At 43.4% G+C, this 23636-nt stretch overlaps 1 protein-coding gene across 1 annotated transcript in view; it reads left to right on the top strand.

Moving 5' to 3' along the window:
- The window catches only part of Dock5 (dedicator of cytokinesis 5), a 173754-nt gene that overhangs the window by 84631 nt on the left and 65487 nt on the right, over window positions 1-23636 (top strand). The window contains exons 7-15 of the mRNA XM_028758729.1: window positions 2309-2444; window positions 4067-4224; window positions 5781-5862; window positions 8871-9000; window positions 11860-11932; window positions 15641-15783; window positions 19362-19487; window positions 21266-21390; window positions 22597-22695. Of these exons, the coding sequence (XP_028614562.1) occupies window positions 2309-2444; window positions 4067-4224; window positions 5781-5862; window positions 8871-9000; window positions 11860-11932; window positions 15641-15783; window positions 19362-19487; window positions 21266-21390; window positions 22597-22695 (1072 nt within the window). The remainder of the gene's footprint in view (window positions 1-2308; window positions 2445-4066; window positions 4225-5780; window positions 5863-8870; window positions 9001-11859; window positions 11933-15640; window positions 15784-19361; window positions 19488-21265; window positions 21391-22596; window positions 22696-23636) is intronic.

The following is a 23636-nucleotide window of genomic DNA, read 5'->3' as shown; positions in this document are numbered from 1 at the left end:
TAGGGATGGTCTTTTCAGATGCCTGAGACCATGTTTTATATTCCAATGATGGATATTAAATTGATTGCTGTCAGACACCATTTTCTTTTTTCCCATCATTTCCTAACTGAGATTGGGCTCGTTATTGGCAATGGGGCAGTTCAGATTCCCTGGTATTGTAAGTCACCATCCTCCCAGCCCACAAAGGCAATGGGAAAGCATTGACTTGAGCACAGGGCCCTGGCTCTGGGTCTGACTCTCTTGCAATTGAGATGTGAATCCTCTCCCCTCACACTTGACCTCTATGATGGTTAATGTTGATGTCTTCTAGACAGAATATGGGATTCTCTAGGAGACAAACATCTGGGAGTGTCTGTGAGGGGGTTTCTAGATTAGGTTAAGTGAGAAGGGAACACTCACCTTGAATGGGAGCCAGTATCACTCTGTGGAGTCCAGGACTGAGGAAGACCTAGCTGCTAAGCACTATCATACACCTGGTTCTAAATGAAAATTTAATGTTATGGGCTATCTCAGGCCCTCTACTCTTCCATCTCTTGAGCTGTGAACCAGAGTAAGGTTTTCTTCCTTTAAGTTGCTTTTGTCAGGTTTTTTTTTTTTTTGACCTACCAGCAAGAAAAGTAAAGGATCTAGACTCCAGGTGACGGTAATTGTCGTAGGTACACAGCTTTTTATGCAGGGTCTTGGGACTTTTTGTAAAGCCAGCTGAGGTAGGACGAGGCTCTGTCCTTTCATGATCTTGACACTGTAACACTGTCCTGGAGATGCCCCAAGGCCTGACATAACATGCTAATGTCTTCTGCATGGCAAGAATGCCATAGCTGTCCTTGGAAGCAGCTCAGGAAACGGAGACTTTCTACCAGTACATCCATGACCCAGCTCTGCCAGCCTGCTGCCTCTCAAGTGTGGGTGGCCTGTGGGTCTGGCTGCTCTGGGAAGGAAGCTGCGAGTGCAGATCCTTCATCCAGAGCTACTGTAGAGCAGGGAGGAGGGAACTGAGGTGTGTTTGCTTTCTTCCCTAGGACTTGGTAGCTCTGCTTGTTATCTCTTGAGCCCTCTCTTTGCAGGTGCCTTGAATGTAGGCTGGGGACTGAGTGGATAATTTTGTTCCACCATTCTCTGACTTCTTGGAACTAAGCATAGTTCTTCCTACTTCTGTGCTCATTGGGCACAGAAGCCTTGGGAGAAGGGTGTGGTTGTCTCTCCTCTTGCCATGCAGCCCTCAGAACTTTCATTGCCAGTTTTCTTGTAGTCGGAGCGGATATTTGTTGGTGCTTACTGTATGTGAGGTTCTGTAGATACTTCACTGCATTATCTCAATCAAGTTAGGTAACTTTGAAGGGTAGGGAACATTTATACTTGAAGGGGTCCAAGAGAGCAGCTATTGAAGGTTAGGTTCAGACTATAGTGTGAATGACTGCAGAGCCAGCATAGAGATGGATTATGAGAGGATAGCCACCTCAGTAGCCTGATATAGCTGTCTCCTCAGAGGTCTGCAAGAGTCTGCCATATACAGAGATGGATGCTCACAGCTAATCATTGAACTGATCAAAGGGGTTCCCAACGGAAGAGTGAGAGAGAAGGCTGAAGGAGCCGAAAGGGTTTGCAGCCACATGAGGAGAGCAACAATACCAACCAACCAGAGCTCCCAGAATCTAAACCACCAGCCTGGGAGCACATAGGGAGGGACCCATGGCTCCAGCTGTATATGTAGGGGAAGATGGCCTTGTCGTGCATAGGTGGGAGAGGAGATCCTTGGTCCTATGAAGGCTGGACGCAGAGTGTGGGGGAATTCGAGGGTGGGGAGGTGGGTGTGGGGGGGATAGGTGGGGGCACATCCTCATAGAAGCAGGAGAAGGGGGAATGGGATAGGGGGTTCCTGGGGAGGGAGAAATGGGGTAAGGGGATAACATCTGAAGTGTAAATAAAATATCCAATAAAAAAAAAAGAAAGACAGTATTGAGTAAGGGTGCCAAGGCAGGCCTTTGACGGATGGTGCATGGCTCTGTGTTTATTGTCATGCCAGACCACAGGAGACGGGCAGGGAATCACTGCAAAGAGGGCTTTGGTTACAATCATTGCCAGTTTTCCTGTTCTTGTTTTGGGCCGATTCCTTGGCACATGCACGTAGGATTGGGTAGGTGGCCCACTAAGCTGTGCGGCATGAGGTAGAGATTGGAAGGAGCAAACTCCTGAGCTGTGCCCAGTCCCTGCCCTCTCTCCTGGATCCCCTGGGCTTTCTGATACAGGTTCATCTATAAAGAGTCTGACTGTGGAGGGGCGCACTACTTACCACCTCCTTTCTCTCCAGAATGCTTGGGCTAGATCTGGTCGTGCGGGATGACAACGGAAACATCTTAGATCCGGATGAGACCAGCACCATTGCCCTGTTCAGGGCCCATGAAGTTGCTTCTAAAAGGATAGAGGAAAAGATCCAAGAGGAAAAGGTATTGCTTCCTCCAGGATGCAGGTCAGGCTGCTGGTGCTAGGATTTTATTCTTTGCTTTAGTATTTAATGCCAAAAATGACTAATAGAGAATAGGAATAGCAATGCCGAGAAGAATCACATGTGACCTCATTTTAAAAGTGGGCAGAAAGAATGAGGCCAGTGTGTGTGTTCTGCTTTGGAAAGGGAACAAAGGAGAGTGTGTGTGCGTGTGCGTGTGTGTGTAGAAAGACTCAGAACTATTTGTGTAAAATAGTATTTGTATTTAAAATGCATGCAAAGGGGTATACACACTTCATTGCTTGTATATACACAGAGTAACTGGAATGGTTGATAATAAACTAGCCATTAAAAAATTTCTCTGGACCCGAGTTCAATTACCAGCACCCACATAATGCTTCCTAGCCAATCAAAACTCCAGTTCTAAGGGATCTGTGTCTTCCTTCCTCAGCAGGTACCTGGCATGCACGTGGTACATTGACATACATGCAGTCAAAACACTCAGACTCATGAATTAGATATAAAAGATAAAAACAAAGCTGCCTCTGGGAAAGAGAACTGGGTAAAAGGAAGGACTTTTTATATTATAATACTCTTTATTTTGTATAAATATTTTAATTTTCAAAATAGACTTTTTAAATAACATGTTTGGAAAGCTTGGAAAGTAAAGAAAACTTAGAAAGGTAAAGAAAATCAGAAAGAGAAAAAGAAAAAGGATCAGCCATCTTCTGATCACTCTGGCCATCATGTTGACATTTTGATCTATTTTCTGTTTGGATGCAGAAAGTTGTATCTCTGGTTTTTTTTTTTTTTTATTGCTTTTGCTTTCTGGGGCACAGTCATGACAATATGTGACAACCACACCCAAGGGTAAAGCTTTCTATGGAACCTTCGTTTCCTGTGAAGTTGGGTAATGGGTCAAGTGTTTGTGTTTTTAAGCTTCCTCCAGCCTCCCATCATAAGCCACGAAAGCTTCACAAGTCTGCTGAAAACTGAGTGATCACCCTTAGAGAGCATACGTTTGTTTTTCATGTGCATGTATATGGTTTGCGTGCATGTAGGTATGTCTGTTAGCATGTGTGTGGGCCCACATGAATATATATGTGCAAATGGATGTGGAAGCCAGATGTTGGCATTGGGTGTCTTCCTCTATCATGTTCCATTTACGTATTGAGACGGGGTCTCTCACTTGAGCCTGGAGCTTCCCAAGTCAACTAGTCTAGTTAGCCAGCTTGTTCCAAGATTCCATCTCTATATCTTGTACACTGGGATGACAGGAGGGCCACTGTGCCCACCAGGGATTTACATGACTGGTGGGATCTGAACTCTGGTCCGTATTCTTCCACAGCGAGCACTTTATATATCAAGACATATCTTTAGCCTCCTAGAAAGCATTTGTTGAATTATCTGGACTTAAGGCCCTGAACAGGACTACATGGGTACACTGATGATGGTGATGTGTTTGTTGAACTGAGGGATGATTGTTCCTCATCTTCTCAGTTCTCAGCAAGTCGTTCTCCTTGGTGGTGGTAGCTGTCCCTTATTTGTAGGTTGATTTCTTTGTGAACCTTCCCAACACCACTCCCCGTTTGCTCAAGTCTTCTCTCCTGTTCCCTGGCCCAGAGCATTTTGCAGAACCTGGACTTGAGAGGCCAGGCAATCTTCAGTACTGTCCACACTTATGGCCTCTATGTGAACTTCAAGAACTTTGTCTGTAACATCGGGGAGGATGCGGAGCTGTTCATCGCCCTGTATGACCCAGACCAGTCCACCTTCATCAGGTAATGGAGACCCTTGTCACCTGTGCTTGACCTTGCAAAGTACAGTCTTTAGCTGGCCCTCTCCAGGAGCCCTTCACTGGGTTTGAGATGGAGATGTAGCGGGTGGTATAATCGCTTCCAACAGTAGGAAATAAAGTCCCTTGGGCTCTGTAGGCTTTGTACATAGTCGCTGGCACCATGCAGCTTCAGATGACACATCGGTAGGGTTCTAAGAGTAGATAAAATAGCATGGTGGTGCACACCTTTAATCACAGCACTCAGGAAGCAGCGGCAGGCAGATCTCTCGAGTTCAAGGCCAGTCTGGTCTACCCAGTGAGTTCGAGGACAGCCAGGACTACACAGAGAAGCCCTGTCTCAACAAGCAAAGCAGCAAGAACAACAATAAAAGAGTGAATAAAACTGCTTAGGGCAGAGACAAGGATACCAAATTCAGAAGACAGTACAGGAAGAACGAGAGAGATGAAGTAGAACACGGTGGGGATTACTGGCCCTGAGACTGAGCTATAGGACACTGCATTGGTGACTGCCATGGAGTACATGGAGTGCACTATACCCGATGTAAACCCTCACGGCAGCTGTAGGATGTGGGGAGGATGATGATGATGATGATGATAATTATGTAGCACCCTTGCAGATCCAGCAGTGACAGATGGGTAGTTAAGGGCTGTGTGCTTGAGAATTCTGCTGGCAGTTCAACTCTGACCCAGGGACCACAAAACTACTTAGGAAAAAAAGATTACATAAAGTTTCAAGACTTAGAGGAAGGGTCAGAGCATCATTGAGCCCCAGCATGACTCTTTCCAGAGCAACTTAGGAAATGGAGGTTTATCTTCAAGAAGGGAGTAAAAGGTAATTACTAGTGTAGCTTATCTGGTAGCATGCTTGCCCAGCCTACACAAAGCTTCAGCAGTGCACACACCAGATGGGTGGTACATGACTGTTGCCCCAGCACCAGAAAGATGGAAGGAGAAGGATCAGCTACAGTCTGAGGCCAGCCTGGGCAACATAAGACCCTTTCTGAAAAAGTCAAAAGTAGTTACTAAGTTATTTGTGTGGTGTGGTCCGTGGAGGATGGATTAAGAATGACTTACCAAACTAAGCTTTTGTAAATGTGGCCTCTTGACACATGGTTTCACTATCTCAGGCTATGTAGCCCAAGCTGGCTTTAAATAATGTCGATCAGCCTTCAGAGTGCTAAGATCACAGTCCAGAGCCTCCATGCCTAACTCTAAAATTAAACTCTCACTTCAGCAAAGCCAAAGCTTGTATACAAGAAATTTGAGAAAGGAGGAATACCACAGACAAAAGAGTCGTATAAAATCTCATATCTGGGCCACCGTGAGCAGTGCCTGCCACTGTATAGGGTGTTCTCCATATCAGGGACTCTTTCAAAGACAGAATCACCACAAGTATGGTGTATGTGCTTCTCCAGCACCTGCCTTGCCACGGGGCACATCTGTCTCATCTTTTGACCCTTGCAAGTCTGTCTGTGAGCAGCCCCTGTCCCAGATGGCCTCTGAGTAAGAGTGATTTCCTTTTTTTTTTTTTCCTGCTAGTGAGAACTACCTAATTCGCTGGGGCAGTAATGGGATGCCCAAGGAGATAGAGAAGCTGAATAACCTCCAAGCCGTGTTCACCGTGAGTCCTGCCTTCTTCACAAGAAGTTTTTGCATTCGTTTATTTTCTATGTCTCTATGAGTATGAATGTGTTGCTGTGGTATAAGCGTGTGGAGGTCAGAAGCCAATTTGCAGAAGTAGATTCTTTCTTCCACTCGGTAGGACCCTGGGATAGAACTCAGGTTCTTAGTCTTGGCAGCAAGTGTCTTTATCCGTGGAGTCATCTAAGTAGCCCAGCCTCACTTTCTGTTTCAGCGTTTTCTTACAATGGATACAGTGATAAATATAGGGAAAGCATAAAAGTAAAAAAGCTAGCCGTCGCTGTTCTCTGAGTAGGTGTAGCTCAGTCATTTATTCACTTAGTGAACACACAGTAGGTACCATGTACTGATGTGTACACAACCATTTGTGAATGAAACAAGGAAAGAAACTGTTCTTGAGTAGCATTTGTGCTGGTGGAAAAGACAATATAAACAGTAATGACACAAGCAAGCGAGTATGAACAACATCAGCAGTCCTGAAGTGCTTCCAGGGGCCTTGCCAGAGTATTGTGCAGGGGGACTTGTGCTTTAATTGTATATTTATTTATTTAATTTTTGTTCTCAATTTCATTACAGCTGTTTACTGATTTTATTATAATGAAAATAGTTTCCTCCTCTTATTCTCTTCTTTATTTTATTTTTGAGGTCAATGTAATTAGATTATTTTCCCCTTTTCTTTGCTCCCTGCAGGCCCTCCCATATACCTCTCTTTGCTCTCTGTAAAATTCATGACCTCTTTTTCCCCCTTAATTGTTGCTATATGCATGTATGTATATTTAACTTTTTGTATGTATGTGTGTGTATGATGTGTATTTGTTCCTGTGGTAACCCAGGTGTCATAGCTCATGTGCAGAGGTTAGAGGGTAGCCTCGGGTGTTTTCTCACTGTCCTCGCCTTGTTTTAAGACCAAGGTGTCTTTGCTGTTTGTCATTGCATATACAAAGCTATTCTGAAGAGTCTCCCATCTTATCTAGGAACATGAGGGTTGCAGGTGTGTGCTGTAGTACCCAGCTTTACATGAGTTCTGAGGATCTAGACTCAGTTTCTCATGCTTACATGGCATATGTACACTGAGCCATTGCCCCAGTCTTGAAGTCGGTGTTTTAGATAGATTGATTGAGTACTAGGAGTGGAGACCTGTGGTATAGGCACACCCTTAGCAAGCACTGAGCCGTGGGGTTAGTGCCCAGCGCTGGCTCCAAAATACATAAAAGATATTTGAGGAAAACAGAGAAATTGAAGAGCATCAGCCGTGCAGATTCCTAACTGGAAGAAGAGTCTGCCGGATGCTGCAGTGTGCAGCTCAGGAACATGGCAGTGTCTGAGGCTGTAGTTTGGATGTGCAGCTGTCTTCCTCATAGGTTGAACTTTCTGAGCTCCTCCCAGTTTTCTTTTTAAGGACACCCCCTGGGGCCTCCAGGGGCCCTGGGAAACCTTGATGTGTAGGTTCCTAGCTCCACTAGGGAGAGTGAGCTTCATCTTCCCTCAGCCCACACAAGTGTTTCGTCTCCTGCTCTTACCGAGCCCAAGTTCTAGTGACACCTAACTACTTGTCTCTGTCCCCTCTGTCAGCCTCCTAGCTCCAGGACACACACAGGCTTCTCTGTCTCTACACAGATCGGTTCCTATCTCTACCCCTGCAAATGCAGGCATTGAACTTTCTGAGATGTCACCCCAGACTTTAGTATTTGTTCAGTTTTGAAACAAAGTGGAGATCTCTCTGCAAGAATGGTATTCGTCAGACCATGTGAATGGTCCTTAAAGGCACTGTTAAATCTTTGGTCTATCATTTTAATCAGTCTTAACTTGCTGCAGCTGCAATTGCTCTTGCCTTTCCTCCTCCCCCACCCCCACCCCCGACACCCTCTCTCCCAGCTAGCCAGAGGGTCATCCAGTATGTAAATTTCATGTCTAGCCTTTGCAATTAAATAAAATGTGGTGGCCATTTCCTTGGTCATTAAACAGTCTTCAGAACTCATTTATAAATGACTGTGTATTATTTAATGATATCAATATGCTTCTAGAACCTGCCATCCAGTGACTTTGTTTTCTATTAATGGAAGGTTTGCAGAACCTCAAGCAGGGATTCAGAGCAGGTGATTACTGGTGTATATTGCATCTCAATGATGTGTCTCTACCAAGTTACAGGGCGTAGATTTGAAGTGATTATTTGAAAAGTAATTCTTGATTCAGTAAGAAGGCTGGGGCTGCTGTTTAATTTTAAAGGGTTCTGAGATATAATGAAATTACTTTTGATGTTAACTGAATGAGATACATGAGCTCATTTCTGGGTCACCTGCCCCTTCTTAAGAACACATACACAGGAGCCTCGGCTACAAATAGGAACAGTTACAACCCACCCCCACCCCCACCCCCACCTCTTGCTGTTCAGTGTTCATGAAAGGGCCTCTCAGGAGGCGTGTGAAGAACCTCACAAAACCATGCCTGGGTTACACTTGACTCTGGGGTTGTTTAGAAGATGAACTGAGGGTGAACAGTGGGGGATGGTAGATACCTGTAATCCCAGCACTAAAGAGGTGAAGGCAGCAAGATCTGGAGTTCAAGGTCAACTTCAGTTATATAACAAGATCAAGGTCAGCCTGGGCCCTTCCAGGCTTCTGTGGATGCCCAGTGAACATCAGCATCATGCAAGCTTCTTTGTCATTTGACACTGAGATGTCTCTTGTACTAAGACTTGAAATAAAAGGACCCCAAACATCAGAGAGCATCTTGGTTAACAACCCCTTGCCCACCTCCCTACCTCTCTACCTAGAGGTGTTAGACTGAGTCTGATCTAGTCTTGAAATGCGAAATAGGAACCAGGGAAGAAAAGAAGACCAGTCTATGGGTAAATAGAAAATGATTTTCTCTGTTCTCTGTAGTTCTTAGATGGGCATAAAGAGAGACATCGTTGTGGTGGGTTGGCATGGGGTAGTGTGCTCCAGGCAGAGCAGGGCAGCCGGCCTCTCATGTCCTTTCTACTTGCAGGATCTCAGCAGTACAGACCTCATCCGGCCACGCATCAGCCTCGTGTGCCAGATTGTACGGGTGGGCCGCATGGAGCTGAAGGAGGGCAAAAAGCACACCTGTGGGCTCCGGAGGCCCTTTGGAGTAGCAGGTACAATGAAAGCCCAGAGTCCAAGGAATATGCTATAGCTTCTGGGGACCCCCTTCTCGGCAATTTCTAAAAGACCCAAATGTAAACCCATCATCTGATCTCATAGTCAACAAAAATCCCATTTTAGGCATAGTTTCAAAAGAACTGAAATGCAAGGGCTTAAAGGAACACCACCTTCACAGTGGAATTATTCACAAGAGCCGAAGGGAATATCTTGCTCAAGTGTGCATCAGTAGATGAATGGATAAATAAATGTGGTCTAGACACTGAAAGGAGGTTTCAGTCTGCCTTAATAGGGCAGGAATTTCTGACTCATGCCACAGTGTTGCTGAATGTTGAGAACACTGAACTAAGTAGAATAAACCATACACAAAAAAACAACCGCTGCGGGATTCATTTCCACGAGGTGCTTAGAAGAGTCAGGTTCAGAGGCCATTGAATGGGATTAGCAGGGTTTGAAGAGACAGGGGAATTGCTTTTTGAGGATAGGATTCCCTTTGAGAAAATGAAAGTGTTCTAGTGGTGAATGACAGTGATGGCTACATACGGTGGGTGTACTCACTTACTTAGCACTTAAAGGTGGATAAGATGGCAGTTTCTATGTAACGTATATTTTACCACACTTACAGCAATGAAAAGAGATAGAGAAAAGAAGGTGGTAGATGGCTGGCTGGAGGCAGACAGAGATAGCAGGACGGCCCCTAAAGATTGGAAGCAATGGCTCATGTTGTCGTGGTTAGTCTTGGGCACACAACGTTCATGCCCCAGGACGGCCAGTTCTCTTTCTTTGAGTCTTGCGTCTTCATGTAGCCTCTGATCGTGTTTCCCCTTTGTGCCCAGCACCACAGTTCACACATAGTAGGTCTGCTTGCCAGCAGATGCTCTGCTTATACACTCTGATTCACTTCAAAGTGTTTTCCATGCTTAGGAGACTTGCTTCTCAAAGGTGACTTTATGTCACTAAGAGCCTTCCAAGAGGGTCTGTAGCTTCAGTCAGTCCTCAGGATGTCCCAAGAAGTCCTCTATCTTTGTAGTCTCTTAAATTTCAAGAACAGGTATTTGGTCTTTTATTAGGATTTGGATCAGTAGTGCTTTTTGAAAGTCATCAATGAAATGTCAAAAATTCGCTCCTGGGACCAGGGCCAGACACTCTGTGTTCTTCAGTCAACCCTGGGGCTTCTGTGAATAAAGAGGTGCCCTTTCCATCCCGTATGACTGTGTACATGTCTTTTGGACTGTGCCCGCCATACCTGATGCTCGAGGAGTGTCGAGGGAAGCAGCATTGCTTTTTATTGACTTTATGAGACACAGTTTCATTCTGTAGCCCAGGCTGGCTTGGGACTTACAGAGATGCTCCTGTCTCAGCTTTTCAAGTACTGAGCTTATGGGTAAGTGCTATTCCCCCTTGTTCAGCATTGCTACTTTATCAAGTATTCAAGTGGAGTCTCTTAAAGATACAAGGAACCCAGCCAGGTCTATTTAGCCATCCACACGGCAATGCAGATATATTTATTTGTCTATAAAATAGGATGTAATAGAGGTCACTGCTATTCATAACAGGCCAAGAAACTAACACTTAAACTTGAGGCTTTTCTGTATTAGTATGTGTATGTGTATGCACGGGAGTGGTGTGTATATCTGGGTACTGAATGCAGAGAAGATGAATTCGTTCTTAATCCTGATAGTGATCATTAACCAAAGTTACATGATGACACTGACAAACAGGTTTCTCTACGTTTTTTTGGCACAGTTTTTGTAAGGTCCTGTTAGGGGTAACAGCAAGCTGCGTGTGATGCCCAACTGTGCGCCCCTTCCCAGGCAGCACCAGCACTCTTCCCTGGCCTGGTGGGCTGTGTTGTCTAGTTCTTTCAAACATTACTGTGTTTCTGAGTACTTACCTCTCTTGTCTACAGACAAACTATCTGGGTGATGGAGAAATGGATTGCTAATGTGTTTTACGGCCAGACTGTAATTCATTAACCACAGTTTCAACTCTTACCAGGGCCTTGTCTCATGTCAGCCAGCTGCTTTGCAGCTTGCTTATTAATCCTCTACATAGCTGGGCATAATGGTTATGTGATTTACAGTGCTCATTGTTAATTCATACCCTGGCTTTGCTAAAAACTGAAAACTAATTGTGTGGCTGTGGGCTTGGTGGTCCCTTGCTTTCCTGGCATGGCATAGGTAAGTCCCACCCCTGCAAAACAAAAACAGAGCAAATAAACACAGGCAACAACAACAACAAAAAAAACCTTGTGACTAAGAGTAAGCTAACCCTTCCCATTCCTTAAGGTGGGGCTCCTCACAGCTGTGTAAATGAGAAAATGAAGGCTTATGGCCTGGCTTTACTGAAGTACTCTCCTGGGCTGTGGCTCTGTTGGGGGCCAATTGCTGATAGTCTGTTCTCTGATACTCTTAAGGCTGGCATAGAAACCAAGAGTACATCAAACCAATGACACAGATGGCCACTTCAAATCTTGAGTTTCTCTCCAAACCTTTAATTCTTCTGACTGACCTGCTAGAAATATACATTCTCTATGTCTTTCAGTAAAGGCTTATCAAAATAATAATAATAATAATAATAATAATAATAATAATAATGGTATCTAAGTTTTCTAGGAACATAGCAACTGAGTCTTGCAGAGTTTTGAAGGTGTGTCCTACAGGGTTGGATCTAGAAAATCTGAGTCTTTCATGGCTTCTTGCCCTGCTGGGTGTGGTATTGTTGTTGCTTGGTCCCCAGTCCCTTTCTTCTTGTGGTGTTCTGTGTTTGCTGATATCATCCTCTTCAATACAGCTCAGGAAGGCATGATGCCACGACCCCATTAGTGTCTCTAATAACAATTGTCTCTCTCCTAGTGATGGATATTAGTGACATCGTGCACGGGAAGGTGGATGATGAAGAAAAGCAGCATTTTATTCCCTTTCAGCAGTAAGTATCTGGCACTCATCCCGGTGACTTGAGGTACAGCTTAGCCATTCAAGTGGGGCATGACTGGAGAAGCAGGATGGAGGACCCCTTTCTGTTGCTGGAAATGTAAAGGTAGTTTCTGCTGAAAGACTGTGACCTGGGCCCCTCTGCAGAAGACTTAATTCAGGGGCTTCATGTTAGATTCAAAGAGGGTAAACTGAGCATTTTCTGACTCAGTAGAAGTAACTGGAGGAATATAACATTTTATACACACACACACACACACACACACATCTCATAAATATAACATCCATCTGCACCAAAATCCAGGGAATGACATCATCTGATTGTCAGAGATGCTGCAGTGTATCTGTCTTCTGTTGTGTTGAACAGGTTTGACTAAGAATCACATGACTTCTCAGACTGGATGATGCACATGAATTGTCAGGGCAATCTTGTTAGAATCAGCATTTGCTCTAGTAGGTCTGAGTGCATCTGACAAGCTTCTGAGTATTGCTAATGGTGCTGGTCCAGGGACCGCACTCATAGTAACGAGGGGTTAGGCAAGAAGAGTATACAAGGCTGTTTAGGTTTCCTGCTAGGAACTGGGGGAGCCAGTCTGGTAGTACAAGGCAGCTTGGAAGTTGACCCCAGGCTCTATGTGTCACGTGAGTGCCATCACACACACACACACACACACACACACACACACACACACACACACACCACAAAACACATTAAAATACATAAATGAAAATTTTAAGCTTTAAGTTTTAGATTCTCTGAAGAATGTAATTAACTGATTATATCTGTTTGTTTATTCAGGATCTCACCCCAGTTATTGTTGTCTCTTATTTTTCCACAATAAATGTACTATACATAATTATATTAAAAATGGAAGAATTTGTAAGCATTGTACCTTTGCACTATTTTAAGTTAATAGTACAGGAATATATGCCAAGTAGATTTTCTCTTTTCCTGAGGCTGCTACTAATTATTTTTAAAACATACACTTAATAGTCTTCCACTTCCTTACCAACTTCTCAAGAATGTGGAGAACTAAGCATTTCACATAGCTTGGTCCTGATAGTGGTTATCTGAAATCTATGGTATCGTGAAAGACTGTTCCTTACACGTATGCATACAGATGAATACACACACAGAATGTGTTGCTTGATGAGGGGACATAGACTGAGAAATTCATTCTTAGACAGTTTCTATCTTTGTGTCACATGACAGAGTATATGTTTATAATGAAAGGTCGCTACAGTGTCACTCGGTAACAATCTTATGAGACCACCCTCAAGTATGTAGCACCTCACAGGTGACTGAAATGCAGTATACTGCAGTGTGCATGTGTGTTATGTGACATATATAAATATCTTTAGACAAGTAGATTAGATTTAATTCATTACCAATGTATGGAATTATATTTATAAGTATTAAATCTAATATATTAAGCAGATAAAATACATTGAATAAATATATAAAATAGAGTTCAGCACAGTGGTGCATGCCTGTAATCCCAGTTACTTAGAAAGCTGAGGCAGGAGGATTATGAATGTGAAGCCAGCTTGTGAAGCATAGTGGAATGATTTCTTAAAAAATAAATAAATAAATATTTTGTATAGAGACAGACAGATATAATAATTATAAGTACATTCGTATCCATGAATGCTACCCCTTTTTCATACATACGTTCTGCATTTGTTGATAAAAAAAAACTATCTGAAAATTCCTTTATTTGAATTCCCCTTTATGATAGGCTTCTTCTTCAGTGTCATGCCTCTCTGTCCAACTTCTGAACCACCACTCATGAGGTGGCAGTGAACTCTGAGATGGTCCTGCTGCAAAATAGCATGTGCTTTCATTAAAGTCCCCAAGGATCCCAACCCTAGTTTGATTACCACTGTATAATAGTGTTTATGTTCCCCCTGGCAACCCCTGGCCCGTCCTCCTATTTCCCTAAGCTGTAGTGGCTTACGATGAACGGGGTTTATATGTGAGTTCTGCTAGTCCACCTGGGAAGAATCATTCACAGAAAACAGCCCCATTTCCAGCCTCACGTTCAGTATGTTTTATCATCAGGTAAAAGGATGTACACAAAGAAAGCTGCCTGGTAGGCAGAGAAGACTAAAGACTGTTGTGTAGCGACAGAAAGAGAATGTAGTTGTTCATGGCAACTTGAGAATGAGGACTGTGTTTGGTCCTTTGGCCTCTCCCTTTGTGGATCTTACCTGATATGCTAATTCAGCTGGATCTCATTTGCTGATTGGCCACTGCAATCCTAAATTTAAAGTCATTGAGGGGAATAGGATCCTGCAGAGTACTCTGTCAGGTGGAGCTAGTCCTGGGAGCCAGGTCTCCTGTCCTTTGGCTCTTCCTTCTGTCCCATCCAAGCATCCAAATCTAAATGCCTCTGACTTTAACTGCTTAACTTGTCCTTAGTCACTGACTTGAACTTCAGTGTTTTAATACTTGGCCATTGTTGCCCACCCCCACTTTCTTATTTGTCTTGTCGTTTCCTTGATATGTTTAAGGAGGGGAGGTAGAAAGATCATGAGAGCCAGAGGATCAGAGAGTTTGCTGTGAGACGCTGTCTCCTAGTAATAAAAAAGGAGCTGCACCCCGTAAAGCCGTGTCAGCTTGAGTATCCAAACATGTGCTCAACAAGGACACCAGTGGGCATGCCCAAGTGGACGAGCAAAAGCCTGTAAGGCCTCAACACTGTACAGAGAGCTAAAGGCAACTGAGAAAAACTGGGGCCAGAGAGGTGTTCGTCCCTAGGGAAGGCACATAGATTGCCCCTCCAGTTCCAAATGGTCAGCCTTGAAAACATCCAGGTAGCACTGTATGGACTGAACAGGATATTAATAGTTATGTGTGTATACATATATGCATGCAATAACAATTAGTGAAAAAAGAGGCCATGGGTTTGAAGGAGAGCAAGCAAGGAGGGGTATGCGGGAGGGTTTAGAGGGAGAACATGGAAGAGGAAATGTTGTAATTATAATCTCAACATATATGATATTCCTATATATATATGTGTGCATATGTATATGGATGTATATACAACCATATAGGTACATATATACATATATGCATATGTATGATCAGTGGAAGAATGAAGGTAAGAAAGTACCAGGGACAAAGTTACTGCAATTTACTTACTTGACCTTATTTCTTCTTCTGTTGCCCAATCCTAGGTTATAAGGATTGGGCAACATTGCATGCCATAAGCAGGATAAGTGTTCTAGTGAGCCAAGCAGAGGAGATTGGCTTATAGACAGAAGCAGAAAGCAAACTTGGGATTAGTCATTGCTCTTACGGCAGGGACAGAAGACAGAAGGTAGCTACCTGGTGGGCCAGCTTCAGGTCATTTCTGTAGGTAACCTTTTTTAGAGAATTTCATTGGCATACTTGCTGAAGTCAGCCTCTTTGGGGGTGGGTAAGCTGTTATTGCCTCATGCTGAGGTCTTAGAAGATAGATAATCTACCAAAACCTTGTTGCATTTGCATTATGGTGAGAGAGTCCATGTTGACTTTAGCTTGATCTGTTGGGGGACCATGCAGGAACATAATCCAAAACAGTGGTTTCCCATGAGCCCTCTGCTGAGGTTTTGTGTTTGTATTTCCAGATTGCTCCCATAAAACCTCTATATTCTCAAGTCACATTTTGGAGACTTTCTCTACTTCTGGCTTCCTCCTTACCTCTGCTGTCTTCCCCAGAATTGCCATGGAAACCTACATCCGCCAGAGACAGCTCATCATGTCACCCTTGATAACCTCCCATGTGATTGGAGAGAATGAGCCACTCACTTCGGTCCTAAATAAAGTCATAGCTGCAAAGGAAGTGAATCACAAAGGACAAGGTACACAGGCTGCCCTGGGTGAGGGGACTTTGGGTGGGGATAGAGGAGGGAACATGTAGAGTCCCTGCCCTTTCACCATCCACTCTGATACCAAACAGCCTCTCCTGGACACTGCCTTTCTCAGATATCTCTCTTTGAAGATATAATAGATTCACTTTTTCTAGTGGGATCAGGGTTGAATTTGTAACTTCCATGGAACAGACATTTTCCCCCATGAGATTGTTTTTCTGCCCTCTCTTCCCAGGACTAACTCCTTGAAGTAAATGTGCCAACAGAAAATGATTCAGGAGTGCATTTGCACTGTATCCTCAATAAACTGACCCCTTCTGCATGTTTCCAAAACTAGAGACGGAGAGATCCAAATACCTGTCAATATGAATATAGAATGTTCTACTCTAATGAAAAGTATACTCTTAAGCTAAAATTATATTATTCTTGCTGTATAAGCCGGAAGACTTGAGCTTAGACCCCAGCACCTCTATGAGTATGACTCACTGGTAGGCACGAAGGCTCATCTATACGTTCAGTGTTCAAAAGGGAGAGACAAGGGATTTCCAGATTAAGCTAGATTGATTAATGAAATAGTGAGACTCAAGCTACCTTGCAGAGCTTTTATACTTTCTCTGGAACCTGCATGTACCTGTCTTTTGATAGCTTCAGTAGTCACAGCGTTAATATTCAAGGGCCAAGATGGCGGCCAGACTTGAAAGGCCCTTTTGAACACTGGACATATAGATGAGCCTTCGTGCCTACCAATGAGTCATAGTCATATGAGTGCTGGGGTCTAAGCTCAAGCCCACCTCTTTTTCACTACCCTTTGACTGCTGTTTAAAATGGAAGCCAGCAGGAAAACAATTTTCAGGGTGTTTAGTTTCTCACGTGTTTGGTTATTCAGGTAGAAAAGGATGGGAACAATAAGGACTCTGAACACAAATAACGAGACAACCCCCCCCCATATACGTTTCTCTGTGTGTGCATGTTTATGTATGAATGGGCACTGGAGTAGGAGTATTCATGCGTAGGCTTGAGTCTCACTATTTCATTGATCAATCTAGCTTAATCTGGAAATCCCTTGTCTCTCCCTTTTGAACACTGAACGTATAGATGAGCCTTCGTGCCTACCAGTGAGTCATACTCATAGAGGTGCTGGGGTCTAAGCTCAAGTCTTCCGGCTTATGCAGCAAGAATAATATAATTTTAGCTTAAGAGTATACTTTTCATTAGAGTAGAACATTCTTATACTAATGAGATGACATTTTACATACGATTTCCTTTTTGGAACAGAATGGAAAACAGTGCCTTTCCTTTCTTGCTACCGAACAGAAAAAAGCCCCCTTCAGATGTATTTTTATTCTGGACAAATAATCCCTTCATTTATGTGGTTGTATAACATTTTAATGTTTAAAAGTGCTCAAGGCTAAATTTATAGCAAATTTAATTTAAATATTTTGATTGGATCTTATTTCTCTTTGAGCAAAACTTGTTTCTGTAAAGTAGGATTAGTTTTCTAACAGGTGGAGCAGGAAAGCTTGGGTTTATAGACAGAGAAGGAAAAAGAAGGATGGGCAGGAAGTGGGGAGAGAGGGAGGAAAGGAGGAAGGAAGGTAGGAAGGAAAAGGTAAAAAGCCGTTGGTTTGAAGCAGTAAAAAAGCCAATCCTATTATTTCTCATGTCAGGACTGAGACAAAGCGAGCAGCATCCTGTGGCTTGTGGGAGCCTTTGTAGGACATCTGGCCATTAATCTTTCTTTCCTGATATCTCACAAGGCCAGATAACAACTTAGTTTCCTTTTAAAGCTATAGAACTTGACCAGAGTGACTCCATTTTGACATCTAGCCTGATGAGGAGGGTGTGGGGTCCGGTTCCTTGGGTACGTACCTAAGTATTTTCTAACTGCTTAGTACTATGAATTTAAGCCACCCTGCTGTGACTCTTTCTGTATTGAAGCTTTCTCTGTGTTTAGGACTACTGCTTAGGAACTCCCAGGAGTAAGACTTCTGGGTCAGTGGTGGGAACAAGCTTTAACCCAGGTATATGGTGCTGTGCTGCCTGTTCTGGGCACAAAGTGTTCATCCTGTGTGTTCTCCCCTGTGTGAAAGGTGACAAGTAGACAGTCATGTATTTAAAAAACCACCTTGAGTCTGTATTGTCTAAGAGATATATGAATGTCCTGGTTTGTCTCAGATTTTTTTTTAAGAAGATAATTGTAATAAGAAATTATGTATTCTAGCTAGCCCATGTAAAAGACACACAATCCTTATATTTTTATTTACAAGCTATAAGCCTAGAATGGACAGGTTTGAAGCTATTCTAACTTAGATCCCAGCCATATGCCCCTTGTTACTTGCTCTTTCTCCTGGCTACATGTTCATGGTCCGTCTTCTCTCATGGCGGCCTCTTCCTATCCTGGTCTCCCCTGTCCTTCCCCTCCTAGTCACTCCTGAGACTCCTCACTGATCTTCAAGTCCCACCTTTCTCTCTGTACTGTCCAATGACAGGCTTTAGCCTTTTATTGACCAGTTGACTTGGGGAGCAAGCTTTGCACAACAGAAGCTGGTGTACATGAGAATTCACTCTTCTTAGGGCCACCAGATCTTGGGGGCCAGTATTTAGCATTTGAGTGCGTAGCAGCACCAGACCAAACCCAAGAGATAATTATTCTTCTGTTTTCTAAAATACATTTTTTCTAGTTTTTGTTTTGTAAACTGTCCATGAACTTTTCTTTCATCTATGAGGTGACTAATCCAGGGTTTGGAGAGATAGCTCAGCAATTAAGAGCACTTTCTGTTCCTGCAGAGGACTTGACTTTAGTTCACTCATACGGTAATTCACACCGTCTGTAACTCCAGTGCCTGGAGAGCTCATGATCTCTCCGACCTCCTGGGTACCAGGCATCATGTAGTACACAGACCTACAGGATGCAAGCAAACCACTCATACACCTAAAGGAAAAATAAGTAAATCCTGTAATTTTCAGATTTTTCCTTTTTTCCCTTTCAATATTCTTTTACCCTATTCATTTCTTTATTAGTAATTTGTCTTAATTAAAATATAAGATATTACATTGCTTCTGTTTTAAGTACCAAGAAAAGTACTTTTTGGAATTAGTTTTTTAAAGATACGCATTTTTATTTATGTATATGTTTGTGTGTTTGAGTATCTGCCACATGTGTAAATGCCCACAGAGAGCAGAAGAGAGGTGCCGATTCCTTGCAGGTTACAAACAATTGTGAGCTGCCTAACACTAGGATTCAAACTTAGGCCCTCTGGAGGAGCAGCAAGAGGTCGTAATCATGCCCCGCCCTGCCATCTGTGATTAAATCACCATGTTCTGTGTGTGTATAATCCCACAGTTTCACATAATCTGATACTTAGAACAAACATACTTTGGTATCAATTGGGATAATCTTTACTCTTTTTGTTCTCCATTGAAGTCAATTGTGAGTTTGAAGGAAGCATCACTGAAATTTACCCAAGGAGGATCGTGCGGTGTCTAGTTGGTTTCACACAAGCTTTTATGAGTGTGTTGCAAAGATCATACAGAGAACTGGAAGCTTGTCTCTTTTTCCCCCCTTACAGGTCTTTGGGTATCCTTAAAGTTACTGCCAGGTGACCTCACACAGGTTCAGAAGAACTTTTCACACCTGGTGGACAGATCAACAGCAATCGCTCGGAAAATGGGCTTTCCAGAAATAATCCTGCCAGGTACACACTTTGCTCTAGTTTCATTTTGTGTTTCTTTTCCATGTTGGAAGAAAGGATTACCTCTACTCGGACAGTTGAGGCAATAGTGGTCCCTAAGAGGACGTCATTTAGGGCTAATGGCATCAAAAAACTGGTGACAGATTTGCATTATCCTCAAAAACTGCTCAGTAGTCAGAACCAAGAAAATCCCACTAAGCATCTCTAGACTGTAAAGTAGGCAGGACCAAGAATACCCCACTAAGCATCTCAGCATTCTCAGTTCACTCTTTCCCATCCTGATCTGCAGATGTTTGCCCCACCTTAACTTCTTTCTCAGGAAACAACCCAGTGGCCCAGTGTCTTCAATCCAGGAGACTAAACTACTTTATTGCGCCTTTCTCCTCGTGTCTACGTTGGGTCCCTGTGCTCAGCTCCATTTCTGTGAGATCCTCTGTTTCAGTCCCCTGAGCTCTGACTGTTTGTTGCTCGTCCCATTCCCCATGGTCCCCATTCTTGTCCAGTTCTCTCATCTTTCTTGCCACATGTTGGTGACCAGCAGTCACATTCCCAAGTTCACCAGTGTCTCCCATTTAATTCTCTAATATCTGCAGGAGACAAAGGGAATCATACTCTGAGGAAGTTGATGAATATTCATATGAACTAATTGATGAGACAGTTGTGGACAGCTGGTCACATCACATTTGAAAACTCTAGAAAACCAACTGCACGATAGTAGATTTTTTTTTCAGAGTAATTGGGATCTTTTCTTCTCTTCGGGAAGTTAAGGGGCAGTGGTAGTTTTCTCCACACATATTACCTGAGAATGAAGGTGTTCTAATGAATACTCGGAATAGCTGTTGTGTCTTCCCAAGAGAGTAGCTTCATCTATCACAAAGCTCTTTTCACTGACTGCAGACACACCAGGTTTGCGAGAAATTGTCTTTTGTCCCCGTCTTTAGCACCAAGATTCCTTTAGACTTTAACCCATCAAGACATCTACTTCTTCCATTAAGACTCCTGCCTTCTCTTACACCCCCAGTAGCTCACTCTCTTCTTTCCTTTTAACCAGTTACCTCTTTCTCAGTGTTCACAGTACAGCTGCCTGTGAGTATATTGTTGGTGTTCCTGGGTTGGGTCTCTTCAGGAACTGTGCCCATATCCAGCTAGTTTCATGAACAAGAAATCCGAAAGACACTATTAAAATTGTGCTGGATAACCTAGCAATATCTAATATATGCTTATTGTTAGACACATATCCTAAATGGAACAAAGAATTATTACTGAAAAGAATTGGATCTCTGAGGTGGCTTAGTAAATTAAAAACTCTTACTATACAACCTGGATGATCTGTAGAACCCACATAAAAAAGCCAGGTCCCATGGCTCATAGCTGCAATCCCAGCACTCCTGCAGCAAGATGAGAGACAGGAGAATCACTTGGGAGGATGTGAATGCCAGGCAGCAGTAGAAATAGCAAGAGAGACACTGCCTCAAAAACAGGTGGAAGGGGAAAACTGACTCCAAAGAAGTTATCCTCTGACCCTCACACTCATGCTATGACATGTACATGTATGTGTGTACACACTAATAAAAAAAGGTCATGTTTACATAATGTGCACATCAGAGACACCTTGATATGTAGTGAGAGGTGGCCTGAGAGAGCAATCAAAAGACTTCTGTGGAATAGGCAGGCCATTACTAGCAGATCATTGCATTGTTGGATTATCTCTTGTATGTTATATCATAACTTTGAAATGAGTTTCCCTCAGGAGCACTCACAGGAGGCTTGCTGTATTATAGGGGATGTTCGAAATGATATTTATGTCACCCTAATCCATGGGGAGTTTGACAAGGGGAAGAAGAAGACACCTAAGAACGTGGAGGTGACCATGTCTGTGTTTGATGAGGAAGGCAACCTTTTAGAGGTACGTAGCACTCCCCCCGCCACACACACACACAAAATCTCATTGCATCACACCTGCTCTGTGGTAACAGCCGACTGCTGGTCCAGCTTCCTGTTAATATTCCTTATATCGGGGATTCTTCTTTTTTGGGGTTTTGTTCTTACTTTGATTAGTTTCTGTTTTTTAAGGAAGGGTCTCACTAGGTAGCTGAGGCTGCCTCAAACTTGTGATACCTCTGCCTCTTGGGTTCTGGAATCACAGGCATGCTCCAGCATGCTCAATACTTATGGAAAAAGAAATACATAAAACCTGATAAACTCGTGTTTTTCAGTGGCTATTTTTACTCCTAGAGCTATTTAGATACATTCTGATATTTCCTCTCTTCAGAGATATCACAGGCCACTTAAGCCTTAGGATCTTGGGCTCTGTGACATTTTCAAGTGGTATGGCTACTCTAAGCTTGAACACCATGGCACAGGTGTCCCAAATGCCTTGACAGGCACACCGCCATCACCTGGGCCAGTGGAGCCAATGGACACCTACCTGAAGGAGCGCTGATACTAAAGGCATCCTTGCTGTAGGTCAGCTAATGCTGATTTCCAATGTTAGTCATTAGGAACTTGTACCCAGAGTACAGCTCTTTTGTCTGGAATTGCAAATGTTAGAGCCAGAGGAGGATCCAGCTGTCCTGACTTCCAGTCTGGAGTTTCTCTGCCTTTGGCAGCTTTCTGGACATCTTGCTTTTGACCTAAAAGAGTTGAGAGGCACCAGGTGGCCACTGGAAGCCTCTGTCACCTCTACCTAATTGCTTTGGATGTACAAGTCAAAGTCTTGGCTCCTGAAGCTCTCTAGATGTCCTGGAGTGATGCTCTTCAAATGCTCAGTCCTTGTTGTCTTTAATTCAACCATATGTTTCTTTAAAAGCAGAAAACCGTACATATTCAGTAAAGACCCTGCAATTCATAGCATGCAGTACTTGGGGCTGAAGGTACCGAAGTGGCGTTTGTTGACATTATGTGGCATGACTGCTGTCTAGGTACAGCGTGCACCTGCTGCCACCGAGAAATCTCTCAGTACAGTGTAGATGGCTGCTGGTAGACTTCTCAGACCCACCATGCCTCTGGCTTTGAGTTAATTCTTGGATGCTGTACATTCAGAAACCTTTTTCTATTGCCATATTTTTTCATGACCTAGTATCATCTCCTAATCGTGTCTTTCTGATCAAAGAAAGCCATTCATCCTGGTGCTGGATACGAAGGCGTCTCGGAGTACAAGTCAGTGGTGTATTACCAAGTCAAGCAACCTTGTTGGTACGAGACAGTCAAGGTGAGAACTCTGTTTCTAACTCCTTCAGCTGTTGACCCTTGTTTAGATCCCTGTCTGCTTTATAAACCCCGATCAGTCTTATCATATCTGGAAGTTTCAGATCATCTACAGAAAGAAATGAGGATGGGCTGGGGTGGGGGTGGGTATAATCAAAATATATTGTGTGAGATTCTCAAAGAACTAATTTTTTCCATAGCTCAATCGGTAGTTAAGAGGTCTTTAGAACATCTATTTTATGAAGCCCAACATTCTGACAAAGTATTCTTATTCACAAATGTATAGAGACTGGAATAGAAAAACTTGTGGCTGGAATAAGGTGGTGGGCTGCCAGGATGCTACAGATAAGCTAAGATGTTCCCACTCCATCATCAGCTTCCCAGCTTGTTGTTCTTGTCGGCCCCTGCCCAAGCGTTCTAAGTGTTCTGGGCCTTTTTGGTGTAAGGAGGAGTTTCATGAATTGCAAAGTGCTTTCAGATCCTGTATCCCCTGTGGGCTCACAGTGGCTTTAAAAGTAAACAGGAAGGTATTGCTATGATCTCTTTCTGAAGAGGTAGCAGACCCTGGGAAGAGAAGTGACTCCTTAAATCTTGGAGCACCTTCGGGTCATCCTAAAACAGGTCACATCTGAATGCTGGGCTGCTGCAGCACCCACTGTCAGCATTGGCAGGGTCCTATGAGTTCTAACAGAAAATCCACAAATCGACACATCGTCTTCATATTTCAATTAGGTAGCAATTATTTTTCACATTCTTCTGTAGTCTGTGTTTTTTACAGTGCTATTCATGTGAATTTATATTGTACTTTTTTTTTTAAAGACAATTTCTCACTCTGTAAAAGTATGGCTATCTTAGAACTTGCCATAAAGTTCAGGCTTCCCTTGAACTCACAAAGACTCACCTGCCTCTGCCCCTCTGCCCCTCTGCCCCTCTGCCCCTCTGCCC

The sequence above is a fragment of the Grammomys surdaster genome, unplaced genomic scaffold (assembly GCF_004785775.1).
Source record: "Grammomys surdaster isolate TR1022 unplaced genomic scaffold, NIH_TR_1.0 126219, whole genome shotgun sequence".
Classification (NCBI taxonomy): domain Eukaryota; kingdom Metazoa; phylum Chordata; class Mammalia; order Rodentia; family Muridae; genus Grammomys; species Grammomys surdaster.
Note: the sequence above shows the minus strand (reverse complement) of the source record. Positions and strands in the feature narration are given on the sequence as shown.